The sequence below is a fragment of the Bombyx mandarina genome, chromosome 22 (genome assembly GCF_030267445.1).
Source record: "Bombyx mandarina strain Sakado chromosome 22, ASM3026744v2".
Taxonomy (NCBI): domain Eukaryota; kingdom Metazoa; phylum Arthropoda; class Insecta; order Lepidoptera; family Bombycidae; genus Bombyx; species Bombyx mandarina.
In genome coordinates, this window is record NC_143228.1 from 6,706,244 (window position 1) to 6,732,903 (window position 26,660).

Sequence of the window (26,660 nt, forward strand, 5' to 3'; positions counted from 1 at the left end):
TCATGCATCTTACGATACCCCACCACTCACCCTGCTCAAGGCCATTCTGATGCACTCATTTTATAATATGTATACTCAAATAATTTACAACACAAAAGTTCCTTGGTAGTTTTCTAAATGCTTATAAATTAAATAATTTTTTTGGGTTTTGTGACAAAACCCGCTAAAAGATTGATTTATCTTACATCTTAGACCATCGCCGTCAAAGCAACGCTATGCTTATACCTAGTAGATTGTATTTATATTGTGCTCATCAGAAACCCTGAAGAATTCGTTAATATTTTATTTTATGGCACATTCACATCGCACTAAATTTTCAAACAGATTAGGAAGTAGAAATTACAATTTTAATTTATCTCTGAAGAATTTCCTCTTATAAACGATACAAATCGCACGGATAACCCTCTTCCGAATTTTGAACACTAAAGAATATGTGATTATTATATTTTCAATTATACTTTCATTTTTTAACATACGATAACTTATATATTTATTATTTGCGATTGAAAACATTTCATTCGATTTAATGAGCCCAAATGATAAACGAAACAACTTTATAGCTACCGGTAAATAGCAATGAATTCAGCATTTTTAATTAATATGTTTCGGAGCATTATTTAATCTGACAATCTAAATTATTCTACCATAAAGCTCTCATAAACGTGAAACATGTACAAACAAAAAGTGTTTCATTATTATTTCCCAACAATTTTTTTTAAAATAGTCACTCCATTAAATGAATGCTATGCATTTATAACACTAAATAACAACATGCATATTATTATATGTATACCTAGATCTTGTTATGATCGTTAGCTGTTATGTTCGTCTTAAGAAAATAATCATTGATTTGACATTATGTAAAGTCAACTGAGAAAATGTTGAAATTAATTAAATTAACTTAATAGCATCTGTTGATTTATCTTGCTGGGGCAGCCAAATTCTCGACATGTTTGATGTTAAATGAAATTGCTGCTATGAATTATGATTTTTGTTTTTGTTCACTAAGCTTCCGCACAATTGAAATAGATAAATATGTCAAAGCAAATCTTATTCTAAGCATATCGCTTAAAACTCAATAATACAATAGCATCAATTATAGTTTGGAATGTTGAAATAATAAAAATCTGACTTAATGTCCCACAAATCAAGAATTATTATTTCTTGTTCCATTCAATGTTTGTACTTACAAAATTATCGATTTCTGGTTTCTGTAAACTAATGTCAGAAACATTAATGATTAGCTGTGGTTATTTCCATTAGGTTTTAGGTCAAATTAGGCAGGAAAAAAAATATTTCTAATATAGTACGCCGTTATTTTTTTAATGAAATTTCAGTATTGTATCACCCATCAGGTGAACATCCTCACCATCTACTAATCAACTGGTGCGAAGTGATTACGTAAGTTCATAAATACCATAACGTGAATGCTACAATCCACTCTCAAGTCGAATTGTTTTGCATGACAGCAGAAATAAGCAGAAGCTTGGTACTAATCTTACTCTGCCACCAGTTTTCTTACATTGCAGAAGTCATTCTTGAACACGTGCTAAATACGTATTTCCTTAGAAAAAAAACCTGCTGGCTGGATTTGGTCACCGCCAACGCACCGCTTAAAATACAGAGCATAGAAATGTTTAGCTAAAAAAATTAATCTTAAAGGCAATTGTAAATCAAAGTTGTAAATCCATATATTAATATGTGTAGCAAAAACTTTGTACCCCTTTTTACGAAAATTACGCAGACAGAGGAGTATGAAATTTTCCACACTTATAGAGAATATAGAGAAGGAGTGCAGATTGCTAATATTTTTTTATAATTATGCATTAAAAATATGTACATTAAATAAATAAATAAAACATTACACACACTACCATGTATTTGACCCACACACATATAATATATAATATATTCTTTGTTTATTGTCAAACTTTTGTTATTGCTTAAGGTCTGTGGTCATATTGAGAATAGGTAAAATATTGTCGATCTTTAATATTATTTGTCTATAGTGTAGTCTTGGCGAAATCTGTGATTATAGAAGTATAATAGTCTTTGACAATAGAACCATAAACATGTTCAAACTTATAATTTCAATTAATTACGATACATACTGCGGGACCACTAGTATTAATAAAACAACAACACAACAAAAGTTGAATCTTGAAGGTTAAGTATTATATATATTATTAATAGATAGGAAGAACTATCAACAATATTTTAACGGTGTGTTTCTCACTTATAACTATGTGGTTTTAAGCAGTTTTGAGTACGAATTATATATCTACGTTAGATATTAAGTTGAAATGTTCATATCAGATTATAGGACTTCTTTAATTTACTTTATGACCGAAATAATAGATAGAAAGGTCGATTGTTCTCACCATTCTCTTTGCCAAACTAAAAAAATACCAGACATCTAAACAACCCTTTACACACCGCTTACCGAAGCCATTGGGCATCCCAACCAGACTTCCACTACGTAGCTTGACTCTAGGTCGTTGTCTCAATTGTATGGTAATTGTTTTACAACAGGCAGAAGTGCGGTTGCTTCTCGCGGCCTTCGATACTGACCACTTTCAATCATTTGGTTCGCGCGATGATCTGACATTTACCATTTATATATTTGCAAAAATTAAAACCCGGATCACTATTTCAAATTCTGTCGTAGTTGCAAGAGACTACATCTGGCAGAGTTACACAATGCAACGAATATTTAATAAAAAAAATTGACACCGCTTATTGCATCTGAAATTAATGATGAATGCACATTCTTAGAATAATCATCGTTAATTAGTTTATCCATTAGGCTATTGTGTATTTCAACTGTTTTCAATTGTTGAGTAGAAATATTTCAATATTGACATTGAAAACAAAATCAAAGGAACTAAATATTTATTATTAAAACATTCACGTACGAGCGATTAGCCTTGTGTGATTGGTGTGAACGGGATTTTTTATGTTTATTTATTTATCCATAATGTTACGCGCTCTTTTTGCATTTGATATTGACATATTTTGTTACTGATGCTTTTGGGTCTGTTTACTTTGTCCGAATGTTATGGTCGGTCGGTGACGTCTGTAGTGACATTTTTATTACATGAATACACTCTATGAATGAAGGTTTCTTTTATCCATTAAACTCTTACTTTTTATTGCGATGTCGTCTTTTCGCTTTAAAAGTGTACAATATCTAAAAATATTCGAAATTGAGTTAATATGCGGAATCATTTGGTATCACCAGTATTTATCTCATAAATACTGTCAAAAGAGCGTAGTTAAATTTTAGTTTTTTTTTTTTTTAGTTTACCTATGTTTTGACTACTATTAACAAAATTAATACATAATTTATCTTACTTTAAAAGACAGAAAATGTAGCTAATAAAAAATAAAAAATAAATGTTGCAAAGATGATTAATATTAAAAATATCACATGCTAAACCCTTAAAAACCTGTAAAATTAGTAAATTTTGAGATTATACAGTTTTATTGCGAGAAGACGATGTGTACTCGTCATTTACTATAGAATTTTCTGGATCTGATTGATAAGTAAGGGCAATCCCCTTGCTTATTTGAAATGGGTTTACTAAACTAAAAATAGTTCTTGAAATTGTTCTTTGGAAGTCTCACCTACGTAGTCTGATAGGTGCTGTTTGTTCTTCTTCTTCTTCTTAATTATGGCTCAGCACCATTCGTGCATTGGGCCAGTGCTGTCTGTTGATGCCATCCGAATTTGCGTTTTTTGTCTTGGGGTAGGTACCAATTTGTCATGAAAACTGTGTATCTACCATTATGTTTTTTGGCGAGTGTAATAGCTCATGACTCGCTCGGTGAGAAGCGGTTTACTGTATTTTATTAATTTTTAGATAAAATAAATTAATTATTTTAATAATTAGACAACGTCGAAACCGCGGGCTTGTGGTATCAAAAAAGGATTACAAAGGGAAGTATATGTTAATGTTGTAGGCTCACTTATTACCAGTTCACCTTGTCTCTGACGTTTACAGCTATGAAAGGATTATATAAACAAAACATAAATAATTATATTAAGGACAAAATGAATGAATCCCTGATAATCATGATCAACATTTATAGCATTTTTTACATTTTAATTAGGTATATTTTTGAGAGCGAAAAAGTAATTCACATTACTTTTAACAACAGATAAAACAATCTATACAGTTTAATCTCTCGTTTATAATTCTAATTTAATACAGAATATATAATTCTATAATTCAGAAATTTAGAATACGTTATACATAATTAGACGACCAAAGTGCTTATGCTAATATTTATATATGTTTTAACTAGCGTCTAATTTTCTAGAAAATAACCTTACATTTGTTTTGCATTACACACAGAAATAACTAGAGGCTTAGTAATTTGTTTACTTGGATTTTCATACTCTTGGTAAGAGAAACCCAGTTGTTAGATACTGGGACATCTTAAACTAGGATGGGGCCCTTGGGCACACAAGTATTTGAGGCCCTTTTGAAGGTAAAAAAGCGAATTATAAAAAAAAAAAAATTACTGAATATGACCATTTATTATAGGTAATCAAATACAGTATGATATAATATGTCATTAATGATATTAGAATGCTGCTGGTTTTTTGGTTACGATTTCGATAACGGTTTCTTTCGGGATTTCTGTTGAGCAAAATCTTCTATTATAGGCATAGTATATGCCTTGTAAATACCTTCTGATTACTGATTTGTGAAAAAGTGTAATGTGCCCGAAAAAATGTTTTGAGAATAAACGTGTGAGAAAATTGTTGGTCTTTCGGGCCCCCCTGAGAATGGGGGCCCTGGGCACGGGCCCCGTGTGCCCTTATGGTAAAGACGGTATTGGTTAGATATACATATAAGGTACAAAATGAAATAAAATAAAAACGCGGTAGAGTAAACTATCAAAGTTATTGTAATTGCGATAAACGTAAGAGAATACAAAAAGGAATTCTAAAAAAAATCTTTATAAATAAAATATATTTTCAAGTAGCCTTGTGAATATGAAGGCCATCCATTTTAAGGCCGAACGTACTGAACCATAATCTACTGCCACATATACATTTGTACATACTACATAAATTATGAAATTATAACAAATACTATTATACTATTTTTTTAGATATTGAGTATTCGAATCAAATGTATTATTCAAAGAGACTTTTGGATTGAGATTTTTTTTTATTTTTTATTGCCTTAAACAAAGCAAGCAAGTATACGATACCGAAACTATTATTTATTCAAATAAATCGTTTTTTATGAATTTCCACATAATTCTGAGATGAAAAAACGAATATGTTGTTTCCAGGGATATCATTTAACAATTTGTTCTACTGTTATTTTTAAACGTGTACCAAATAGTTTCGTAACATGTGAGCCATAAAATAGATTCAAATATTTATTGTTTTCTCAACATGCAATAAACTTTCCGTTGTGACCTCCAAAATGTAATGTGTGTGTACCTTAAATATGGTAGAAAACCACCGAAACGATTGTCCCGTCCGAGTGGATGTAACGTGTCTCATTCGGATCACGGCCAGTTTACCCTGACATTCGCTAAACTTGACGTTCAGTTGTAAAACGGTTCGAGTTCTTTCACCAACAATCGTTCACTCATTCGGCACCGGCATTGCCCAGAGTCAACACACACTGCTCGAAAATATGTATTTCATGTGAAAAAATTGGTTGTTGCAGTGAAAATGGAGGCGCTGAGTAGGCTTGTGGCGGGCTACCATGACCTGATGGATAACAAGAGCGATCAAAGAGTCAAAGATTGGTTCCTCATGTCCTCACCCTTCCCCACCTTGGCGATATGTCTTACATATGTCTTCATCGTCAAAGTAAGTCATCTAAAGTAATTTCAATCAAAGTACTAAAAATTAATTTAATTATTAATAAATTCAACCATGCCAAAGGCAAATTATTATTATTATTTTTTTATTGCTAAGGTGAGTGGACGAGCTCACAGCCCACCTGATGTTAAGTGGTTACTGGAGCCCATAGACATCTACAACGCCACCTAAACTAAATGCGCCACCCACCTTGAGATATAAGTTGTAAGGTCTCAAGTATAGTTACAACGGCTGCCCCATCCTTCAAACCGAAACGCATTTACTGCTTCACGGCAGGAATAGGCAGGGCGGTGGTACCTACCCGTGCGGACTCACAAGAGGTCCTACCACCAGTAATTATGCAAATTATAATTTTGCGGGTTTGATTTTTATTACACGATGTTATTCCTTCACCGTGGAAGTCAATCGTGAACAATTGTTGAGTACGTATTTCATTAGAAAAATTGGTACCCGCCTGAGATTCGAACATCGGTGCATCGCCTCAACACTTATGCACCAGACGTCTTATCCATTAGGCCACGACGACTACTGTCATTATTGTCATTAATTAACTGTCATTATGAATGTTTCCACTGGAAGTTAAAGCTATTGTTAATATGTTATTGCGTTTCAAACGCGAACAATAATTAAGTCCGTGATTTTAAAGAATGACTCGTTTTAATTGCTATTACTTTAAATTCGCATATTTTTGAATGATTCATGAGTTGTTTTCTGACAGGTACTTGGACCGAAGCTAATGGAAAATAGGAAACCATTCGAATTGAAGCAAGTTCTCATTTGGTATAACTTGTTCCAAGTTATATTCAGCTGTTGGCTCTTTTATGAGGTGATTTAAGCTGTTTTTTAATATTTTTAGTTCAAAATAATGTTTATTGGTTCGACATTTACCGAATAAAAATTGCAACAGTGAGATGCATCATTTCGAAATGTAGCCTTCTTCATCGAACTTGTTTGCATCGAGTAGTAACTGTTTTTTATTCCCATTTAATGTAAATAGCTTTTATAGTTCATGTATAGTAATAGTTCTTTTTAAAATAACAATGAACTTGAATGAGTTTCGCAGCTTCATATTTTTTATTGCTTCGATGGTTGGACAAAGCTCACAGCCCACCTAGTGTTAAGTGTTTACTGGAGTCCATAGACTACGACGTAAATGCGCCACCCACCTTGAAATATAAGTTCTAAGGTCTCAAGTATATTTACAACGGCTGCCCCACCCTTCAAACCGAAACGCATTACTGCTTCACGGCAGAAATAAGCAGGGTGGTGGTACCCGCACGGACTCACAAGAGGTCCTACCACCAGGAATGAATACATTAAGTAAACATATTGTGATAATAAGCATTACAATATGCATTTACCTTTATATGCGTTACCGTGCTGTGCTTACTAATAAGGAATTATATTTTATAGAGTATAGTCAGTGGGTGGTTCACGACGTATAGTTTCCGATGTCAACCAGTAGACTATTCAAACACTCCAGAAACATTACGGGTAAGCTATAAATTCTAATTATTAATAATGCTATTTAAAAATGTGTACATTTTTATGTTTGTTACTCAACCGGTTGAAAGTATTTGGATCAAATTTCGCACAAAATTACAGGCATTAATACGTAGAATACATAAAATACCACAGTTTATTGTTGGTTTGTGATTTTACGTACCAACGAATTTACAAATCGACTGGTCGCTTATAGACCAGAGAGTGAGACAAGAAATTATTCATAAAAAACAAACTGTGTATAATGTATTTCATTAGTATTTTTAATTTTTTAAGCGTAGGTCACTTCTAGCGTGAAATATATTCTAAACTGCAATGTTCAATGGAATGTCAGAAGCACTGCCAATCAACTGTCTGTTGATAGAAAAAGTATCAATTTTATAAGCGTTGAAGCGGCCGTAGCCCGCGGGCTAATGGGTAATAATATACTCATATCGAGTACGTTACAAGTTGGCAACATAAATGCAGATTCAATTCTTATGGACAGATTATTTTTTTAAAATAACACGTACTTAAGAGACTTATTTTCAAGAACGATTCCACGACTTTACTCCTTAACATCATATAATAATAATATTAAACTACCATAATTAAAAAAATTACAAATTACTGCTGCAAAGTAATCATTTGTAATCTAAGCCGTCGACCTTATGTCTCAGGGATTTATGTTTATTTCTAAATACTGAATAATAATGTATCGTAAAATAATTTCAAGTTGAAAGCCGCGAATTGTATGTGAATATTTTTTACTACTTTTGTTTCTTTACTTCTAAATAAATATGAAATGAAGTTCTGCTTAAAAATTTCATTAGCAATATTATTTGTGAATAAGTCTAATTTAAAGATAAAGGCACATCGTGGCACGTGGAAGCGTTGATTTATAGCCTTTAAATTAATTAACACAGATCAATCGGTATTTTAATTGATAATAAAATAAAGGAAGTTTTTTTTAATACAAAAAGTATGTGTTGCCTGTTATTGATTCTCAAATTTTAATTATAACTTTTTTGCAGACCGTCAACGGCTGTTGGTGGTATTACTTCTCGAAGTTTACAGAGTTCTTTGACACGGTGAGTTTTATTTTTTTGTTGATGTTGAACCATCCAATTTTGTTTTTATTACGTAGTACCACAGATCACTTACACGGTTATTTTATATTTACAGCGTGTACGCATTAGCAATACAAACGACTGTTTAACGCCTTTGAATTAAGACCTCCTTGATATTTAAATGACTGGACAATAACTATAACTATCAAGATGGCAGAATAAGGTCGACATTGACTGTCTTTTATCGATTTCGTTGAGTTTACTAGTAAACAGGGCGTAAGGGAATCATTCACAACCAGCAATTGTGTACTTATGTACTTAACTATTTAAATGTAAATTGCATACACATAGTCGTTAAAACTCGTACTGATTTTTTTTTAAATTTAAATTAATTTTATTTAATTAACATGGAATTTTATTTTCGATTCTGTCATTTGTTTATTGAGTAGGGTGTTGTTTTCAGTACATTTGTATCATTTTCATCAATACAATAAAAATAAGTAGGCATTATGGAATACGAGTTCCGTCGCAGCAGCAATGCCGCCCACACAAACGGTTTATAATATTAATGACGTGTACAGAGTGAACATATATTTGCTCGCAAACTAATGTCAACAACGACAAATTAGAGGCAATATGGAAAATGATAATCTGTAATCAACCACTAAGTCAGCAATAGCTTTCAACATTAGCATCAATCATTAGTACAAAGTTTGAACAATTTCTTGGCAGGAATAAAATTCAATACCAGCGAGGCAATATAAAATGCCTTTGAAGGATTTCTTGGCTCCCGTACATCTGCCTTCTTCAAGAAGGGCATTGCAATATTATCGCTGCGCTGGCAGAGATGCGTCGATGCCATAGGTGTATACTTTGATCGAAAGATTTTCTATATATTTATAAAATTGTCCTTAACTTTTTATATACTAAATGAAAACATCAAAGGTAAAGACCTAATATTAGCCCTGTCCATCTTCATAATCATCGTGTTGGAGAACGGTTGCTTTCGACCCCATATTTATAGTTTTCATTGTCAGTCTTGTACGGGAGGTCTCTTTGATCGGTACATTCCTAGACACTATATATATGTTACCGGAAATGTATGAAATCAAGGAATTGTATACAAATCCTAGGAAATGTGTACAATTCCGATACTATTTAGGAAATGTATAAAATATTGTTTGAAAAACTATTTAATGCATAGATATCCTAGGAAATGTATAAATTTCCTCGGAATTGTATATAATTCCAATATCGTATTAGGAAATGTATAAAGTAAATGCTTTCTGTAATAAAACACGTTGTTAATAAAAAAAAAATATTATAACACTTATTGAAACAATCGGGTAACAGTCATACCGTAAAATAATAATATATTCATATTATCTTACTAATTAAAACTTCTAAAATCAACTATCTATTAACTTTTAACGTATCACAAAATCAACTTATATTTATTCTTATAAAATCAAATTTTCATTTGGCAAGTAATCAGTCTGATAATTAAGTAAATATAAATGTCAAAGTATAAAAGTAAATCTTTATATGATAATACTTTGTCAGTCCATATAGCTATTTATTTTTGCAGGGTAAGCTCGAATGGCATTTGGAAGTACATAATACTTTATTTTAAAACCCAGACATCTTGATGTAGCACAGTTTTTCTTGCAAAGGCACTTCTTAAATCCCTGGCCGGTTCCAGTGGATTGCAAGTTGGCAACTGACCGTAGTGCAAGACTCGTCCCGCTGTCCCCGCGTACCCACCAATATCTTAAATGTTTTACATTTCCGATTGCTATTTAGGAAATGTATAGATTTCCTAGGAAATGTGTAATGTGTAAGTATAATATAATTTATTTCACACATTTCCGTGCGATTTTAGGAATTACATACATTTCCTAGGAATTGTATACAATGACGGATTACATACATTTCCGTTAACATATACACTATGCTGCACCATCTGTTTTGTTGACACTTGCATTTCATAGAGAAAAAGGTATTTTGCTTTAAATAATACTTAGAAAATACAAAGAAATAATAATGTGTTTATTTAAATTTAAGCAAGTACATTTAAAGCTTGCGTTTTTAAAGTACATAAAGGCTGTATATTAAAATAACAAGGCTGCTTTTATTACATACTTCCTGTTAAAATTGTTCATATAGGCGAAGGAGGCTAAAAATATATTGTAAATTTATAATGGACATTTTCATACATCTCCCTAATATTTTCGAAACATGCACTCATGTTGAAATATTTCAATATTATTATTTTTACTATTATTATTTATTGCTAAGTGGGGCTAAGTTGGGATGAGCTCATGGCCAGCCTAAGTAATCATTGGAGCCCATAGACATCAAGAACGTAAATGCCGCCATCCAGCTTGAGAGATCAGTTCTAAGTCTCAGTATTCCAGTACAACGGCTGACCCACCCTTAAAACCGAAACGCATTACTGCTTCATGGCAGAAATAGGCATGGTGATGGGATGCGGGTTCACAAGACGCCCTACCACTAGTAATTGCGCAAATTAATTTTTTTGCGGTCTTGATTTCGATTACACCATGTTATTCCTTCTCCGTGATAGTCTATCGTGGACAATTCTTATGTGCGTATTTCATCAGATAAATTGGTACCTGATGCGGGAGTCGAACACCAACATGCTAGATACGAATGCACCGGGCGTCTTATTCCACTCACGATGATTGGAATAAGGCGTTGTGACGACTCAAACTATTATAATATTAAAATTATAATTTTTAAATATATACGTCTGTGCTTGAAGCCTCCTCCTCCTCGCGTCGTTTCCTCACTGCTGAGGGTCGTGACCATTATAATTCGACATGATTTTACTCCTTGTAATGTCCCACCAGCGCTTCCGATCATTGGCCGCATCGAGGGCGTCGTGGAATGGGATCTCTAGTGTGGTGCGGATTTGGTCGAACCACCTTGTCGGACTGCGCCCGCGCGGTCTCTTTCTCTCGATCTTCTCTGTCACGAATAGTTTTTCTAAGCTATCCGGTGTTTTCCGAGCAATATGACCGAAGTACTCGAGTGCGCGGCGAAGGCAGAGTGTGGACAGTCTAGTCTTGATCTGCAGTTGATCTAAGATAGACAGATTGCTTCTCTTCGCTGTCCAAGGTATCCGGAGCATTCTTCCCAACACCACATCTCATAAGCATCCACGCGTTTGCGATCAGCCGCTTTAAGGGTCCAGGTCTCCGCTCCGTATAGAAGAATGGAAAAGACCAGAGTGAGCACCAGTTTTATCTTTGTTTTCTGGGTAATGTTACGGTCCTTCCAGATTTTACCGAGCTGGGTCATGGCTCCCTTTGCCATTCCAATACGCCGTCGTACTTCAGGTTCGCTGGATCCAGTATTGTTAATGTTGGAGCCTAAGTAAATAAAGTTGTCAACAAGCTTAAGGTTTAGTGTTCCACTAAGCTCCAACTTTTTTGTGCGATCAACGACCATGATTTTAGTTTTGGATCTGTTGATGGCGAGTTCCATCTCCAACCCTATGTGCTCCATCCTGTTCAGAAGCTCTGTCATCTCTGCTTCTGTTGTGGCAAGCAGAGTGGTGTCATCTGCGTAGTGCAGGTTCGTCACTCTGACACCACCTATGGTTATGCCTCCATCCCAGCTTTCTAGGGTCTTACGCATGATGTATTCGCCGTATATATTAAATAGAATGGGTGACAGAATACACCCCGAGCGATGAAACATTGCCAGTGTTCGAATCCCGCAGGGAGGTACTAACTTTTTAAATGAAATACATTTTTAACATATGCTTACGAATTATTTCCACGATGGAGAATTGTGTTATAAAGAAACACGTGAAAATTTTAATGTGGGTAATTACTAAGCAATTGAGACATAGACTAAGCGTCACGGTGGATGGCTGCATTCACGTTATGATGTCAATGCGTTCCATTAACTATTTAAAACCAAGTAAAACGTGAGCTGGTTCATCCCTCTAAGCTTTATATATTTCCTTTCCACGATCTCATTTAATTGATATCTTTTCCCTCGACTGTTACAATCTGTTATTGTAACACAAATATCCCTATTGATGTTTGGTCATTAAAATATTATGTTCACGACAAGTAGGTACAGTGTGAATTCCAATTCATATTTATTTTCATTATGTCATCACTAAAAAAAATGTGTTGCCAAACAAGTGAAGTTACCTAATCCGAAATGTGATGAAATTACGTCTTTAAACATCATCATTGTAACTTTGTGCATATATTTAACTATTAAATTCCCGAAAACGAATTCGTGTATGATTTAACAAACCAAACAGTACTACTAAAATAGCTATGGTTTATTAGTCGGTGAGTCCGTATTAAGAGTCGGTACGGATGAATATCACCTTCCTGGCTATTGTTTTTACGAATTCATCATGCGTTTCGTGTAGTAGGGCCCGGACATGCAGAATAACGCTGTCAAAGATGTCATAATGGAGAATGCGAGTGTGACAGCATTGCGAAGTCTATTTGCCAGTTAAGATTAGATGAACCTTCAGCTCTTTTGCCTATTTGCAGCTGTAACAACCTCGTAAGGGCTTTGCCGCCGTTATACGTCTCTGGTATTATCACGGGTATTATGCCCTATGAAGTTTTCGCTTATTTGAATGAATATGTATGAATTAATATGTTAGAGGAAGTCTGAAATTGGCACCTGTGATAGAGAAGCTGAGAAGTGCGCGTTTGGGATGGTATGGACATGTGATGAGACGAAATGAAAATGAGGTTGGTAAGAGAGTGTTAACTATGAATATGGAAAGATATAGAGGAAGAGGTAGACCTAAGAAGAAATGGATGGATTGCGTGAAAGACGATATGGGTAAGAAGGGAGTGAGCGAAGAAATGGTATATGATAAAAGAATATGGAAGGAGAAAACATGTTGCGCCGACCCCAGGTGACTGGGAGAATAACGATGATGATGAAGTTTTCGCTTATTTGCCTCTTCTCACTGTCAAGGTAGACAGCCGTCATTAGGGCCGAGCGTTTCCGCAACGAACGCGGCACGGCGGCCTAGAGTTATTAACATACCAATAGTATGGTTATATATGTGAATAATTCGTTTACTTCCTTGTTGAATATTCTAATGATAAATCCACTGTTTTTTTTTTGTATCACTTACCAACTAAAATAAAAATGCAAACATGCCGGTTACAATACAAAAACCACTGTTAATTTTTATGGAAATATAAAATTTATAATCGTCATTACATTTGAAATTCAAAATAATAGATTTGCGCAAAAAATTTTTTGATGAAAAAAAAGGTTAAACAATCGAAAAAAATTTACGATGTCAGTTAATTAAAATAATTTATTTCTTGTTGTATTCTCTAGTTCTTCTTCGTGATGCGCAAGAAGTTTGATCATGTGTCAAAGCTGCACGTCATTCACCACGGTATCATGCCAATGTCCGTTTGGTTTGGCGTCAAATTTACACCTGGTAAGTACAGACTTTTGATTTTCTTGTAATCTTTCCACCACACCAACTGCAAAACATATAATGCAGAATAGAATTGTATCACAATTGATGATAGGTGGCCCGCTTCCACTAAGGTTCGTGCTTCTTTATTAAAATATTGTATTTTTACTGTTTTAATATTTACAATAAATTCACAGTATCACTTGTACTTAAGCTACTGGCCAAGATAGATAGCCAAAGAAATATTGTTCCGAACTTTTGAACGATCGTGGATTTTCTTCTTTTTTTGAATACGAGTGCACGGGCACACACAATTGTATTATCTAACGAATGTTCTATCATAAAAAATCGAACGTCTGTCTATTTCTTAGCATAAATAGGCATGATGGTGGAACCGAATCAAACAAGTTTTTAATATAACCTACCAAAAATACTCGTAATGTAATGTTTTAGTAAACATTAAATTGCTTGCTCCGTTGCGATTGATTCGCAAATTTCACATAGACACAACATTTTCTATTAGCTTCATTTAAATAAAGCAGTGTAATGTGTTTACGGAACTGAAATAAATTTTTAACTTTACATATTTGGTACATACTTTTTATTTTAATTGTAAATTGTTTACAGCGATTTAAATAACTATTTCTAATTAGATTCACTTTACCTTTAAATAGGTTTGAAATTACGAATAAAGAAAAGAAAAATGTTATTTTTTCTAAACTAGTGAGACCCCCTATCCTGCTCTGGCAACGTTTGTGATAGGCATATTGTCTGAGATATGGCTGTGTTTTGTTAGAATTACTAACGCTTGATCTGTAATACTTTTATCTTATTACACCAGACTCCTTCCCCGACATACTAATAAAATCCCTATTTAGTATCAATTCAATCGAAAAAGCGACGTGCGAACCTCAAATATTAAATTGAACGGAAAAAAACAAATACACAAATATTTACTTTCAAACATTGCTTAAGGTGCAATTATAATACCTAACGTAAAGTGATGTGCAAACGAGCAACTTGATGAATTTCTTTCAAACTTTTATATTATTTTCTGTACGCGTCTGCTTTTTCTTCTTCGGTTTGAATGGGCTAGAATAGTTTCGATGACGCTTATGATGTGTTTGCACGATTTGTATCCTTTTGACACAAGTGACCAGTGTGTTCGTCTGCCCTTTTGAATAACATGGAGGGAAAAAATAAATTTAGCTTTTGGCCTTTAGAATAACTCAAGATGCTTGACTGAGATTTTTCTTATTTTATTTCTTATTTCTTTGTAATTCTCGTTACTACTCTTTAGACAGACAACAATTGTGTGAAGTTTACTTTGTCTAAATGTCAGAGACTCGCTTAGAAATTAATGTTAATGAACAAAGTGTTAAGCGAGTTCCACGTAAGTAAACATCTGAAACCCGTTCTATTTACTTTGTTGCACTGTTTGCTAGTGCGTGTTTGAAAACCTCGATTTGGGGACCATGGGCGAAGCAAACCATAAAACTATGAGTTGAATGTCTTGCTTAACAATTCAAGTAGAATCCAAGATTAAAACAAATTAACATCATTTGTAAATCAAATTAATATAACATAGTAACTGGTTAGAAATAGTTTGAAAGAAATGCGTGACTTCAAAAATCTTGTTTGATCCGATCATTTTGTATAAACCATAATAACAATTTATATATTCTTTATATTGGATCAAGTTAATTAATGATATATTAGTTATATATTTAAAATGCCGTGCGTCATCGGAGTGGACTCATTTCATATACGCATACACCCGTATCTTTAGTCGTTCACACGAGCTTAACTCGACTCGACTCAACCTCCAACGCGCGTTTTGGTATGATTAGTCGTAAAAATAAACTCCACTCAAACGTCCTTGGAAAAATTTCCTAACCGGAGTGAAGTGACCGAACTGTCAAGTTAAGGTACGTCGCGACGTACCTTGAACGTTCCTCAAGGCTGGTTTTCTATCGATGTCCAAATAGTATGTGGACCGCAAATGGAAATATATGATATTGTTGTGCAATGGCCTGGATCTGTGCATGATTCCCGCATATTTTGATAATTTAAGTTTGATAATATTATTAATAAAGTAAATAGTTCGAGGTTAGACATTTGAAACTCTTTATTTATTTACCTACACAAGAGACATATTTTGCTTACTACCTGATAAATAAAGTCAATGCGATTATAAGTTTTATTTATATAATAATAAACTGGTGGTTGTCGAAAAGCACTTCAACAACACGATGCAACCAAAATCACACAAAAGCGGCGAATAAAAATACAAAGCTGGATCCGAAATCTAAAATAATAATAGGTTAGAAAATAAGTAATATACTTTCAGATTTACCGCACGCACACATATTTACGAATAACTCAGCAACCAAAACATCAAACAAGTTCATCGAGTGTCAAACAGACAGCGGCAGCCTGACTTTGACATTAAACAATGACCATAGACTACAGAACTCTATGGGTTTGATGCTAGCTTGATCAAATTTTTATCATTATTACCTCACTCGAGGACAGTTGAGGAATATTGTAATGGTCGACTAAAAATACCAAACTCGAGTAAGTTTGGAGGGAATTCTCGAGCATCATCGGATGAGTTAAGAGTGGAGGACTATTTTACGAAACGTCTAAAGATACGGGCAATAGACTCAGCCCACTGAGTTTCTGTCCGGATCTTCTCAGTGGGCCACGATTCTATAGTACAGATCTAGGAAAGTGACATTTTATGAGTTTATGGCTAAGCTGTTACTGTTTTAGGTAAACTCAAATTATGCAGACAAGACTCGCATGCTACTTATTGTAAGTTATATAAGTATAGTATAGTACCAGGTCAGAAAAAATCCGAAATAACAACAACACGAACGCACAGAATACAAATAAGAAAACAAACAAACCTATATAGATTTTATATCCTAGATTAAGAATGAGCGGACTTCCCGTAAGCGGCAATTTAACCGGTTTCTTTTTTTTTGTAAATATAATCATCTTTAAAGACTGCCAATTGACTACGCATTCTTTAGAATATTGGATATTCTAAATAGTCGAATACTAACACATACGTAGTTTATTTTTTACATGTTTATATTAGCACAGTATATCACGAAAGTAAACTTGCGGAATACGCTGCTCACATCTGTCCAAATTAATGCTAGTTTTTTTAAAACGTAGATTGTTGCCTACTACGGGTATCTAAGTAACTTCATGTATGTGTAGGACGTTATTTTCCAAACCTACCTGCTACGTTAGGTTATTTGTTCCATCGGTATTGAAAAACATATTTCAAATGGATATCTGTCCAAATTAACCGCGCGCTTGGGGTGAAATTTATTCATTTATTCTGAAGTATGTATACTATATGAGTCGTCTATTATCAAAGGTGGCAATCTGTGCATTTGGACAAAAAAATGTTATTGATATGTCAATACAGATTGATTTGAATATAATCGTCTCCTTCAAAGAATACGGTTCAAAACCTGCATTAAATAAAGGTTAATACTTAACCTGTTATTTATCTAAAATGTCGTTCAGAAGAGTTTTGTGACTGCCAATGGAATACAAAGTCAATAATTCGTTTTTCTGATTTACCAATAATTGTCCAAAAGTCACATTGCCGGCTTTGATAATAGTCGACTCATATTCACTATAACTAGATTTACGATTAGTCGTTAGTAAATGTGAAAACGTGTTTGAAATGATGGGAATAACAAACGCGAGATTGATTAAATTCTAAAAGTATTATAGTTTTAATTATGTCTACGATCCGAATGTAATGAATACATTTGATTTGTTAAAACTGAATCGCCCACTTGCGCTAAATTCGAAGTACATTTATTTAAAGTAATTATGAGTTTATGGCTTGCCCAAGTTACACTTGGTTGTAAAAAAATTGTTTTTTTTTTGCAATACCTCTTTCTTGCCTCTGACATTGTTGTGATATTAAATATGGATATAAGTTATAATATATAGGTATAAATATGGATATGGTTATAAGTTACATACACAATATAGAGAGAGGGTGTAATGTTAGAGTAATATTTTTTTATTGCCTAGATGTGTGGACGAGCTCACAGCCCACCTGGTGTTAAGTGGTTACTGGAACCCATAGACATCTACAACGTAAATGCGCCACACACCTTGAGATATACGTTCTAAGGTCTCAGTATAGTTACAACGGCTGCCCCACCCTTCGAACCGAAACGCATTACTGCTTCACGGCGGAAATAGGCGGGGTGGTGGTACCTATCCGTGCGGACTCCCAAGAGGTCCTACCACCAGTAATGAATCGAATATTATTTAAAAACATATCATCAAGACACATATGTTTTAGACATAATATCACAGTTGATAGTTATATATCTACACTAACCGTTATGTTAACATGATTTACATTAAATCCGTTAGCAGTAAGAACACGTTTTGTCTTTTTAAAACCAGTTTGACGATAGCTGAAATGATCGCAGAAAAAGTAATTATGTAAAGTAATTGATATTTAATAATTATTTTAGTCATGTGACTTTCACACCTTCCAAACATTATCGCATTAATAATGTTCATAAAATGCCAAATTTTATATTTGTGTTCTTCTATATAATTATTACATAGGTATAGTTTTGTAGCTTATTTTTTTTTATTTATTCAAAGTTAATCTGATTGAGTCGAAATTTTGTACAGTTTCTCTTAGAGCTTCAGGAATGTTCTCTGGTGGAATAACACGAGCGTTTTGAACGTAGGCTTGCAATAATGTAGTGAGTTTCATAAAGTAACTAACAATAATTCAACCAAACGTGTTCAGGATTCACTATACAAAATAAACCGAGTACCTACTGATTTCGAATTAAAAAATCGATTAATCATTCAATCATTTATTAAAACAAATTATTATTTAACAAATAAAATACATTATTATAGGGGAATAAAACACGACCTCGTAAATTAACCTCATAGATTATCAATTAATCTTGAATAATGTCAAGAGCATAGATTATACACTTAATATGTCAAGAGCGAAAAATGTGTGCTCATTGGATATTCAATTCTTTAATTAAATTTAAGCGTTCCAAAGCGTTAACGACCTAACGAGTATAATATTGACGTAAAGTGATAAGACTAAGCCAGGTTACGAATCTTCTGGTTAATTTGTCTTCGAAGTAAACGTATACTAATTCAGGTTCCAAAGTCTTCTACAACTCTTCCATTGCACTAGTTGGTTAGACAAGTTCACACCGCACATGGTTTTAACTAGACTAGAGGTCCCGCAGTAGTCGAAATTCTATAACTATAATTAATTGGAATTGTAAGTTTGTACACTATTATGATTGTATTTTATACTTCTATAATCACAAATTTCGCCAAGCCTACACTATAAAAAATATTAATAAAGCCAAACAATATTTATCTATTCTCAATTTGACCACAGACGTCAAGAATAAAAGTTTGACAATAAATAGTAAGCATGCGTGTTGCGTCAAATACATGGTATGTAGTGTGTGTAATGTTTTCTTTATTGATTTAATGTATCTTTATGCATTATTTTAAAAAGTATTAGCATTGTGCACTTCTTCTCTATATTCTCTATAAGTGTGGAAAATTTCATACTCCTCCGTCCGCGCAATTTTCGTAAAAAGGGATACCAAGTTTTTTCTTCACGTATTAATATATAGATAATAGACCCCATAGACAGCGTAACGTAAATGCCACTATCAATCTTGATGTATGACGTCGATAGCCATATAATAAAGAGTCTCCACTACTTTTATTTGTTTATTTTTATTACATAGATGTATGTACGAGCTCACAGCCCATCTGGTGTTAAGTGGTTACTGGAGCCTATAGACATTTACAAAGTAAATACCGCCACCCACCTTGAGATATAAGTTATAAGGTCTCAGTATAGTTACAACGGCTGCCCCACCCTTTAAGCCGAAACTCATTACTGCTTCGCGGCAGAAATACGCAGGGTCCTACCCGTGCGGACTCATAAGAGATCCTACCACCAGTAATTAAGCAAATTATAATTTTGCGTGATTTTTATTACACGATGTTATTCCTTCACCGTGGAAGTCAATCGTGAACATTTGTTAAGTACGTATTTAATTAGAAGAATTGGTACTAGCATGCGTGATTCGAACACCGGTGCATCGCAAGATACGAATGCACCGGACGTCTTATCCTTTAGACCACGACGATGTCAAAAACTTACTTAGCATTTCATCGCAGTTGTGTTGGGGTATGCCTACGTAAACATATCTATAAATACACACGTCCTCCCCACCTGGCCTCCCACGAAACTGGAAAGGCCTTCGGGCCACCGTTAATCCTTCCTTCATAAAAAGAATAACATTATGTGAATAACATAACGAAATAATAACATTATGCGATAAAAATCAAATTTCCATTTATAAATCTGTATAACTATCTGGTTGTAGGGCGTTCACACAGCGATGAAGTCTCTCGCTACCACGTCATAACAACTAAGATGAAAAATATTTGTTTTTTTTAATGCTTTCGACAGCTGGTTATGATAATCGTAAATTCATTTATTATGATTTATTTCTATACATTTATATGATAATATATGCGATTGATTAGGTGGGGTAGTAGTTGGCGCTTCTAATTGTTGCGCCGAGGGTCCTGGGTTCGATTACCATATCGGACAAACATTCGTGTGATAAACAGGTTTATTTGATCTTTGTCTGGGTGCTTATTGTCTACTAGTTAAACGTACATAAATATGTACTTAATATATAAACCTTTGGTTTCCACATACATATTGTATACATACATAACACAGGGAATCCTATTTTGGGGCCGAATGACCGTCCGTGACTTATTCCTGGTATTATTTATTTATTGTTAGTTGAACTGTAATATATAATACCAGAATCTTAAGATATTTAAAAGCGAAACCAACCAACCGTAAGATTAATTTATTAAAGCGCTTTAAAACGTCTCGACGTAAATCCGAGAGCACACTATAGGTATTAATTATTAACAAGTACGTCGCACACAGTCGTTGATATAATAATTGACGTCTTAAAGAAAATTCCTACGTCGACAGGGAATCCAAATATGTTCTTTCTTTTTAACGGCTGCTCACTAAACGGATGTGAATATTGATGATGTCACGGATGCTAAATGGAAACTGCAAACTTATATTCGTACATACGGGTTGCTATAATATACTGTCTGTCACACTTTGAGATGGTTGTTGAAAATCTTTGTAATTTTCGCATAGTCATGTTTAGATTTAGCATTTTAAATAGCTTATCACTACGCTGTTATGATGTGAATCGTGCTATTTACTTACAAAATTGCTGAAATAATTGGGGATTTCCCTCCGTTTTTATTAAGATCCATTATCTCCGAGGAGCAAGCAATAAAGTAAATTGTTTCCGTTTAAAAAAAAAAACGTAATCTATCAAATATTGTGAATTTCGAAGTTGCGTGATTTTATTGTAATATTTCCACTTTTCTGCCCGTTTCTGCCGTTTGTTTAGTCGGTTTTCGTTATTTCCAGAACGGTTACACCGTCACATAAATAAAAATTACGAACAAAAATTAATTAATTCAGAATCGGTCAACGTTTCTTTTCTTAAGCTTGATTAACAATGTAACAATTATAGCTGACATGGGCTACTTGTGCCTTCACAGTTATACATTCTACATGTTTACTTAAATGCCAAAACATCAATGAACCAACCCAGTTGTCCTTGTATTGAATACACTACGATCAATAGGTGATTTGTAAACAAATATGAATGGACTAGACGCATCAAAAGTGGTTTTCTCATTTATTAATCTCAGTCGGTAATGTTGAATATATATTTGGTAGTAGTAGTAGACCCAAGAAACTCTGATTGGATATGGTAAGGGCGGTTATGGAGGAGAGTAATTTCACCCAGAAGGATGCCAAAGACCGGGAAAAGTGCAGGATTTTAAGTAGGAAAGCGGACTTTGGTATTAGACCGGGAAAACGCTAGGAAGAAGAAGAAGAAGAAGTAACAGTAGGATACTGAGCTGTCGAGTCATCGTGATGTTAGAAGACTATCGGAGTCCAACTTGAATGTTACCGTTTATTCAGAAACATCATCTCATATTGTCAACTATTAGAATGATGGATATCCTAAATCACACACGAAAATATACAGCAACCCCTAGTTATCTTCATCTACTCCATTATCAGCTAGCAAGAGCAACCATTCTTGAGCTAGACGCATCCAACGAATACTTAGAAAATTTCTTTAAAAAAACCTTTGCTGAAATATTTATTCCTTGTTAGTTTGCGTATTCTATGTGTTTGCTTTTGTTTATTTAAGTTGATTTGAAACGTATATAGTTGTTGTTGACTACAAGGAAAGCATTATAGCTATTGGACCGATAAGTAGTGTGGGTGTAGTTTCAACAAACTGAGTTTTGGGGTATCGATAAATCCACTGAGCAGATGAAATTGCTCGGTAGACCGACGGTCCGAATTTTATTGTTCCGAACTTTATATGCAAATCTATCTTGAAATTGTCGTTAGCGTGATTCAGGCATCTGTCAAATATATTGTGTTCTGTGACAGCTAGCCTCTACACCTATGCTCCTTAAAAGATAACATCACAACATGACACCTAAAATGTATGCCAATCATAATAAGTTTTACGGAGACATACAGAGAAATATGATTAACGTCATATACCTTCCCGTGATACATAACTTGGCACTTAATCCATTCATTCAATTATTTGCTCGTCATAAAATATTTAAACGAAGTGGACTCGACACTTCTATGAGCGAGGATAATGCTTCACTCACAATGATTTATGTTGTGTGAGCAAACTGATGAGTGTGCTCGAATGTTGTAACGATTATTTGAGAGCCATTAAGCAAACTAAGTCAATTCATGTGAAGAATATTCTAGATGCGATATAATAAATTGAGCAAAAACTTTTCGACCTCAAAATGTTTGCTCAAATTGCCGGCAGTTCGTATGACGTTTCGTCATTATTTGCACGAGTAATACGTTCAAATAATCTCACCGGACGATCTAAGTTCGTTTTTGATCCTCACGAAGACGTAAAACTTTGTAGTGTCTACGTCAGAAGCGAAAACAAACTAGGAAATTATAGCTAGCCCATACATACTGGACAAACAAAAAACATGGCTCTTGAATTCGTGGTGTGCTCATAATGAAAACGCATATTTATTAACCTTGGCATTAATTACATATATCTTGAAGAAGTTCGTAATATTATGCTTTAATAATTTTAGTGGTGATTAATTTTAAGTAGGAGTACAAAATCCGGATAATTATTATTAATCTCCTTGAACAATACGAAAACGACCTACACAATGTATAGTTAGTATAAAATTATGGTTCGGTGTCATATGATACTGGACGATACTGGTATAATATTTACAGGTTTATTTATATATTTAAAAAATTGTTTCATATAGAACCTTTTGAAATATTTTTTGGTGTGATGATTACATCTCATCACATCAGAAGTCAGAAAGTAGATACAGATCTATAAATAAAAAACTTAACCATACTGAATTTTAAATTACGTAGTACAATTTTGGACCCTGTGATTCATGATTTCTTATCGAAAAGAAATAACACAGTCGATTCGTTTTATGTTTTATTTTAAATCAAACGATGAACCCAAACGCTAACCCACACAAATATAAAACCTTCTTTATTGTAAAAAAAAAAGTACATACTCCGGATCATTATCCAGTTTTATTTTTTTTGCAGGTGGTCACTCCACATTCTTCGGTATGCTCAATACTTTCGTACACATCGTAATGTATTCGTATTACTTGCTGGCAGCCCTCGGACCGCAGATTCAGAAGTATCTGTGGTGGAAGAAATACCTAACCGCTCTTCAAATGGTATGTTTATTAACTTTTCTTAAATGATAAATAAGGAATTAAAAGTTGTACGTTTTATTAAAGGAAAGCTAAACCCCTTTTTAATTCTCCATTCGAATTATTAACATCATTTTGAGTTACAAATTCTCAAGGCAGGTTGGAAAAAAAAGGTTGGAAACAGATAAAATAAGTGGTTGTAATTTAAAAATATGTATTAAACAAAGAACTGACAAATAACAAACTGAACTAAAAATTAAAATATTTTATTTTATTTTGCCTTGTAATCCTTGTATTGTGATAAGTCCTTGATACGTGTGCAAATTTTAAGGTAATCACACGTTTTGATTTTGATTAGAATTAGTTAAATATATACATAAATTATACGATAAAAAGATTAGTGCCCCTCAGCCTATACCCAAAGGCAATTGAAGACATGAGTAGATGAAAGGGGTTAAGTATCATTTTAAGATTTTTGAGTTTTTACATTGAATGAAGGTGCTTTGTGCCTATAAACCATATTAGACCTTAAAACTCCGAGCTTACGGACTATTTTAGAAAACGTGTGAAACATGCACGTGATGAAGGAATTATGTATGAAATTCTATCATATCCCCTTCATCCAGTCATGTCTTCAGTAATGTAAGTTATACCATGGAATCAACATCATATTGTATCGTTTCCGTTGCGCTTAACAAGAACAAGATTATTAGTTTCTTTAACAGTATCTCTCTCTCTCTCTTTCTCTTTCTTCCTCTCTCTCTCTCTTTCTCTTTCTTCCTCTCTCTTCCTCTTTCTTTCCTCTCTCTCTCTCTCTCTTCATCTATTTCTTAAAGTGGTTTTTAGGTATTGCAAAATCCGAAATATCGTAGATAGTATTAAGTTGAGCATCGCAATGCATTAATTTTAGTTGAATGCTTATGTCGAACTTCTTTTACACAAAATAATGTGACTGTGGCTTTAAATTATATAATAGAGTTTTCAATTTGTTTTAAAATTTTACTAGTTAAATTGGGAGTGGTCAGCTCAGACAGGACGCGACTTTCGGGAATAAGTAAATATAAATCACCAAGATCATAGCTTAAAACAACTGTGAAGTATACGAAACACGAGGATTATACACTTATTAAGAAATTAATCAATATTACTGAATTTATTATTATTCTTATTAATGCTTTATTTCAGTTAATTTTTTTTAAAACCATAACATTTTGTTAGTAATAATTACTTATAATCTATGTTAGTAACTTAAAAAATCTAACACATAACTATCATTATATACATTTTATACCATTATATATATATATTTCTTTTTTCTCCTTCCAAGTGCCTACTGCAAAGGCTATTGATCAGCAGTCCCTCGATCTTGCTCGATATGATTCTCAAAAGACTGTTGCCACTGTCACGAACTCGACGCAATAATAAAATATATAATAAAACCGAAGTTAATTGAGAATTAAAAAGAGATGAGAACAATAAAATGCGAGATTAAAACATAAAGGCGCTTTTTATTGATAATGTTTTGAGTAACGTAGAAAATTGTTTTAAATTGGTTTGGAGCGACACCTATGGGCGCATAGAAACAACTTTAATAGTGTCGACAATGTCTCATTAAAATTTTCACTATAATGAAAACTGACAAGCGACTGTAAATGCGATAAGTAAATTAACGGTCATTAATAGTCAATTAAATTTTCATTATTAATAGTTAGTTAAAATACAAACACTAGAGTGGCAGCATAAAAATCAATAATGTACGATAGAAATCAAAATGCAACCATAAGCAAAAATCAAACACTTGTTTTGCAACCCAAAGTATTGAGTTACTATATTACAATGTAAATAAATGATACATTACAATCTATTATAATATTACTGTACAGGTAATTTTTCAGAAGCGGAGTTAAATGAATGTCATGAATGTTTTTCAGACAAATTGAGCGAGCCGCTTAAGTAATAGCAAAAAAACTACCTTGATAGTTTATTTCCTTTTGCAATTAGGCCATAACCGCGACGCGTGTTAGTTTTTCGTCTCTATATATTTTTCAAATGTTTATGACAACTTGTTCATTTGTAAGTGCATAATAATCTATCTATAATTAGTATACTTAAAAAATGAATTACTGTTCGTTAGTCTCGCTAAAACTCGAGAATGGCTGGACCGATTTGGCTAATTTTGGTCTTGAATTATTTGTGGAAGTCCAGAGAAGGTTTAAAAGGTAGATAAATATGAAATGAATTGGAATTAAATAAAAATAACATTTTTTTTCCCTTTCATGTGTCCCCCGTCGGACGGATTACTTTTGTTTGTTTTAAGTTTATTTTATACAAAAGTTTAGGTCTTTTATTTATCGATTGAGACACTACAAAGTCTGCCGGGCCAGCTATTTTTTTTTTATAAATATTTCTAACTTATAAATATTTTTCAATCATTCTAGGTCCAGTTCGTACTCGTGTTCATTCATGCGTTCCAGCTACTGTTCATCGACTGCGATTATCCGCGAGCATTCGTTTGGTGGATCGGCATGCACGCCGTACTCTTCTACTATCTGTTTTCTGATTTCTACAAACAGGCCTACCTCAGGAAGAGCAAGGTAATGACTACGAAATTACATCTAACCCAAATCACGCACTCAAATAATAATAGATAACCTACAATTTTACTGGTGGTAGGACCTCTTGTGAGTCCGCACGGGTAGATACCAGCGCCCTGTCTATTTCTGCCGTGAAGCAGTAATGCGTTTCGGTTTGAAGGGTGAGGCAGCCGTTGTAACTATATTGAGACCTTAGAACTTATATCTCAAAGTGAGTTGCGCATTTACGTTGTAGATGTCCATGGGCTCCAGTAACCACTTAACACCAGGTGTGAGCTCGTCCACCTATCTAAGCAATAAAATAAAAAAAATCATGGACATTATGATAAAGTCAACTGACTTTA

General features: G+C 33.7%; 1 protein-coding gene across 1 annotated transcript in view; it reads left to right on the plus strand.

Moving 5' to 3' along the window:
• Elovl7 (ELOVL fatty acid elongase 7) overlaps positions 1-26,660 on the plus strand; it is a 51,381-nt gene that overhangs the window by 22,206 nt on the left and 2,515 nt on the right. Inside the window, exons 2-8 of the mRNA XM_028171724.2 lie at positions 5,697-5,842; positions 6,573-6,680; positions 7,268-7,348; positions 8,371-8,427; positions 13,768-13,873; positions 23,610-23,746; positions 26,161-26,316. Of these exons, the coding sequence (XP_028027525.2) occupies positions 5,702-5,842; positions 6,573-6,680; positions 7,268-7,348; positions 8,371-8,427; positions 13,768-13,873; positions 23,610-23,746; positions 26,161-26,316 (786 nt within the window). The 5' untranslated portion in view covers positions 5,697-5,701. The remainder of the gene's footprint in view (positions 1-5,696; positions 5,843-6,572; positions 6,681-7,267; positions 7,349-8,370; positions 8,428-13,767; positions 13,874-23,609; positions 23,747-26,160; positions 26,317-26,660) is intronic.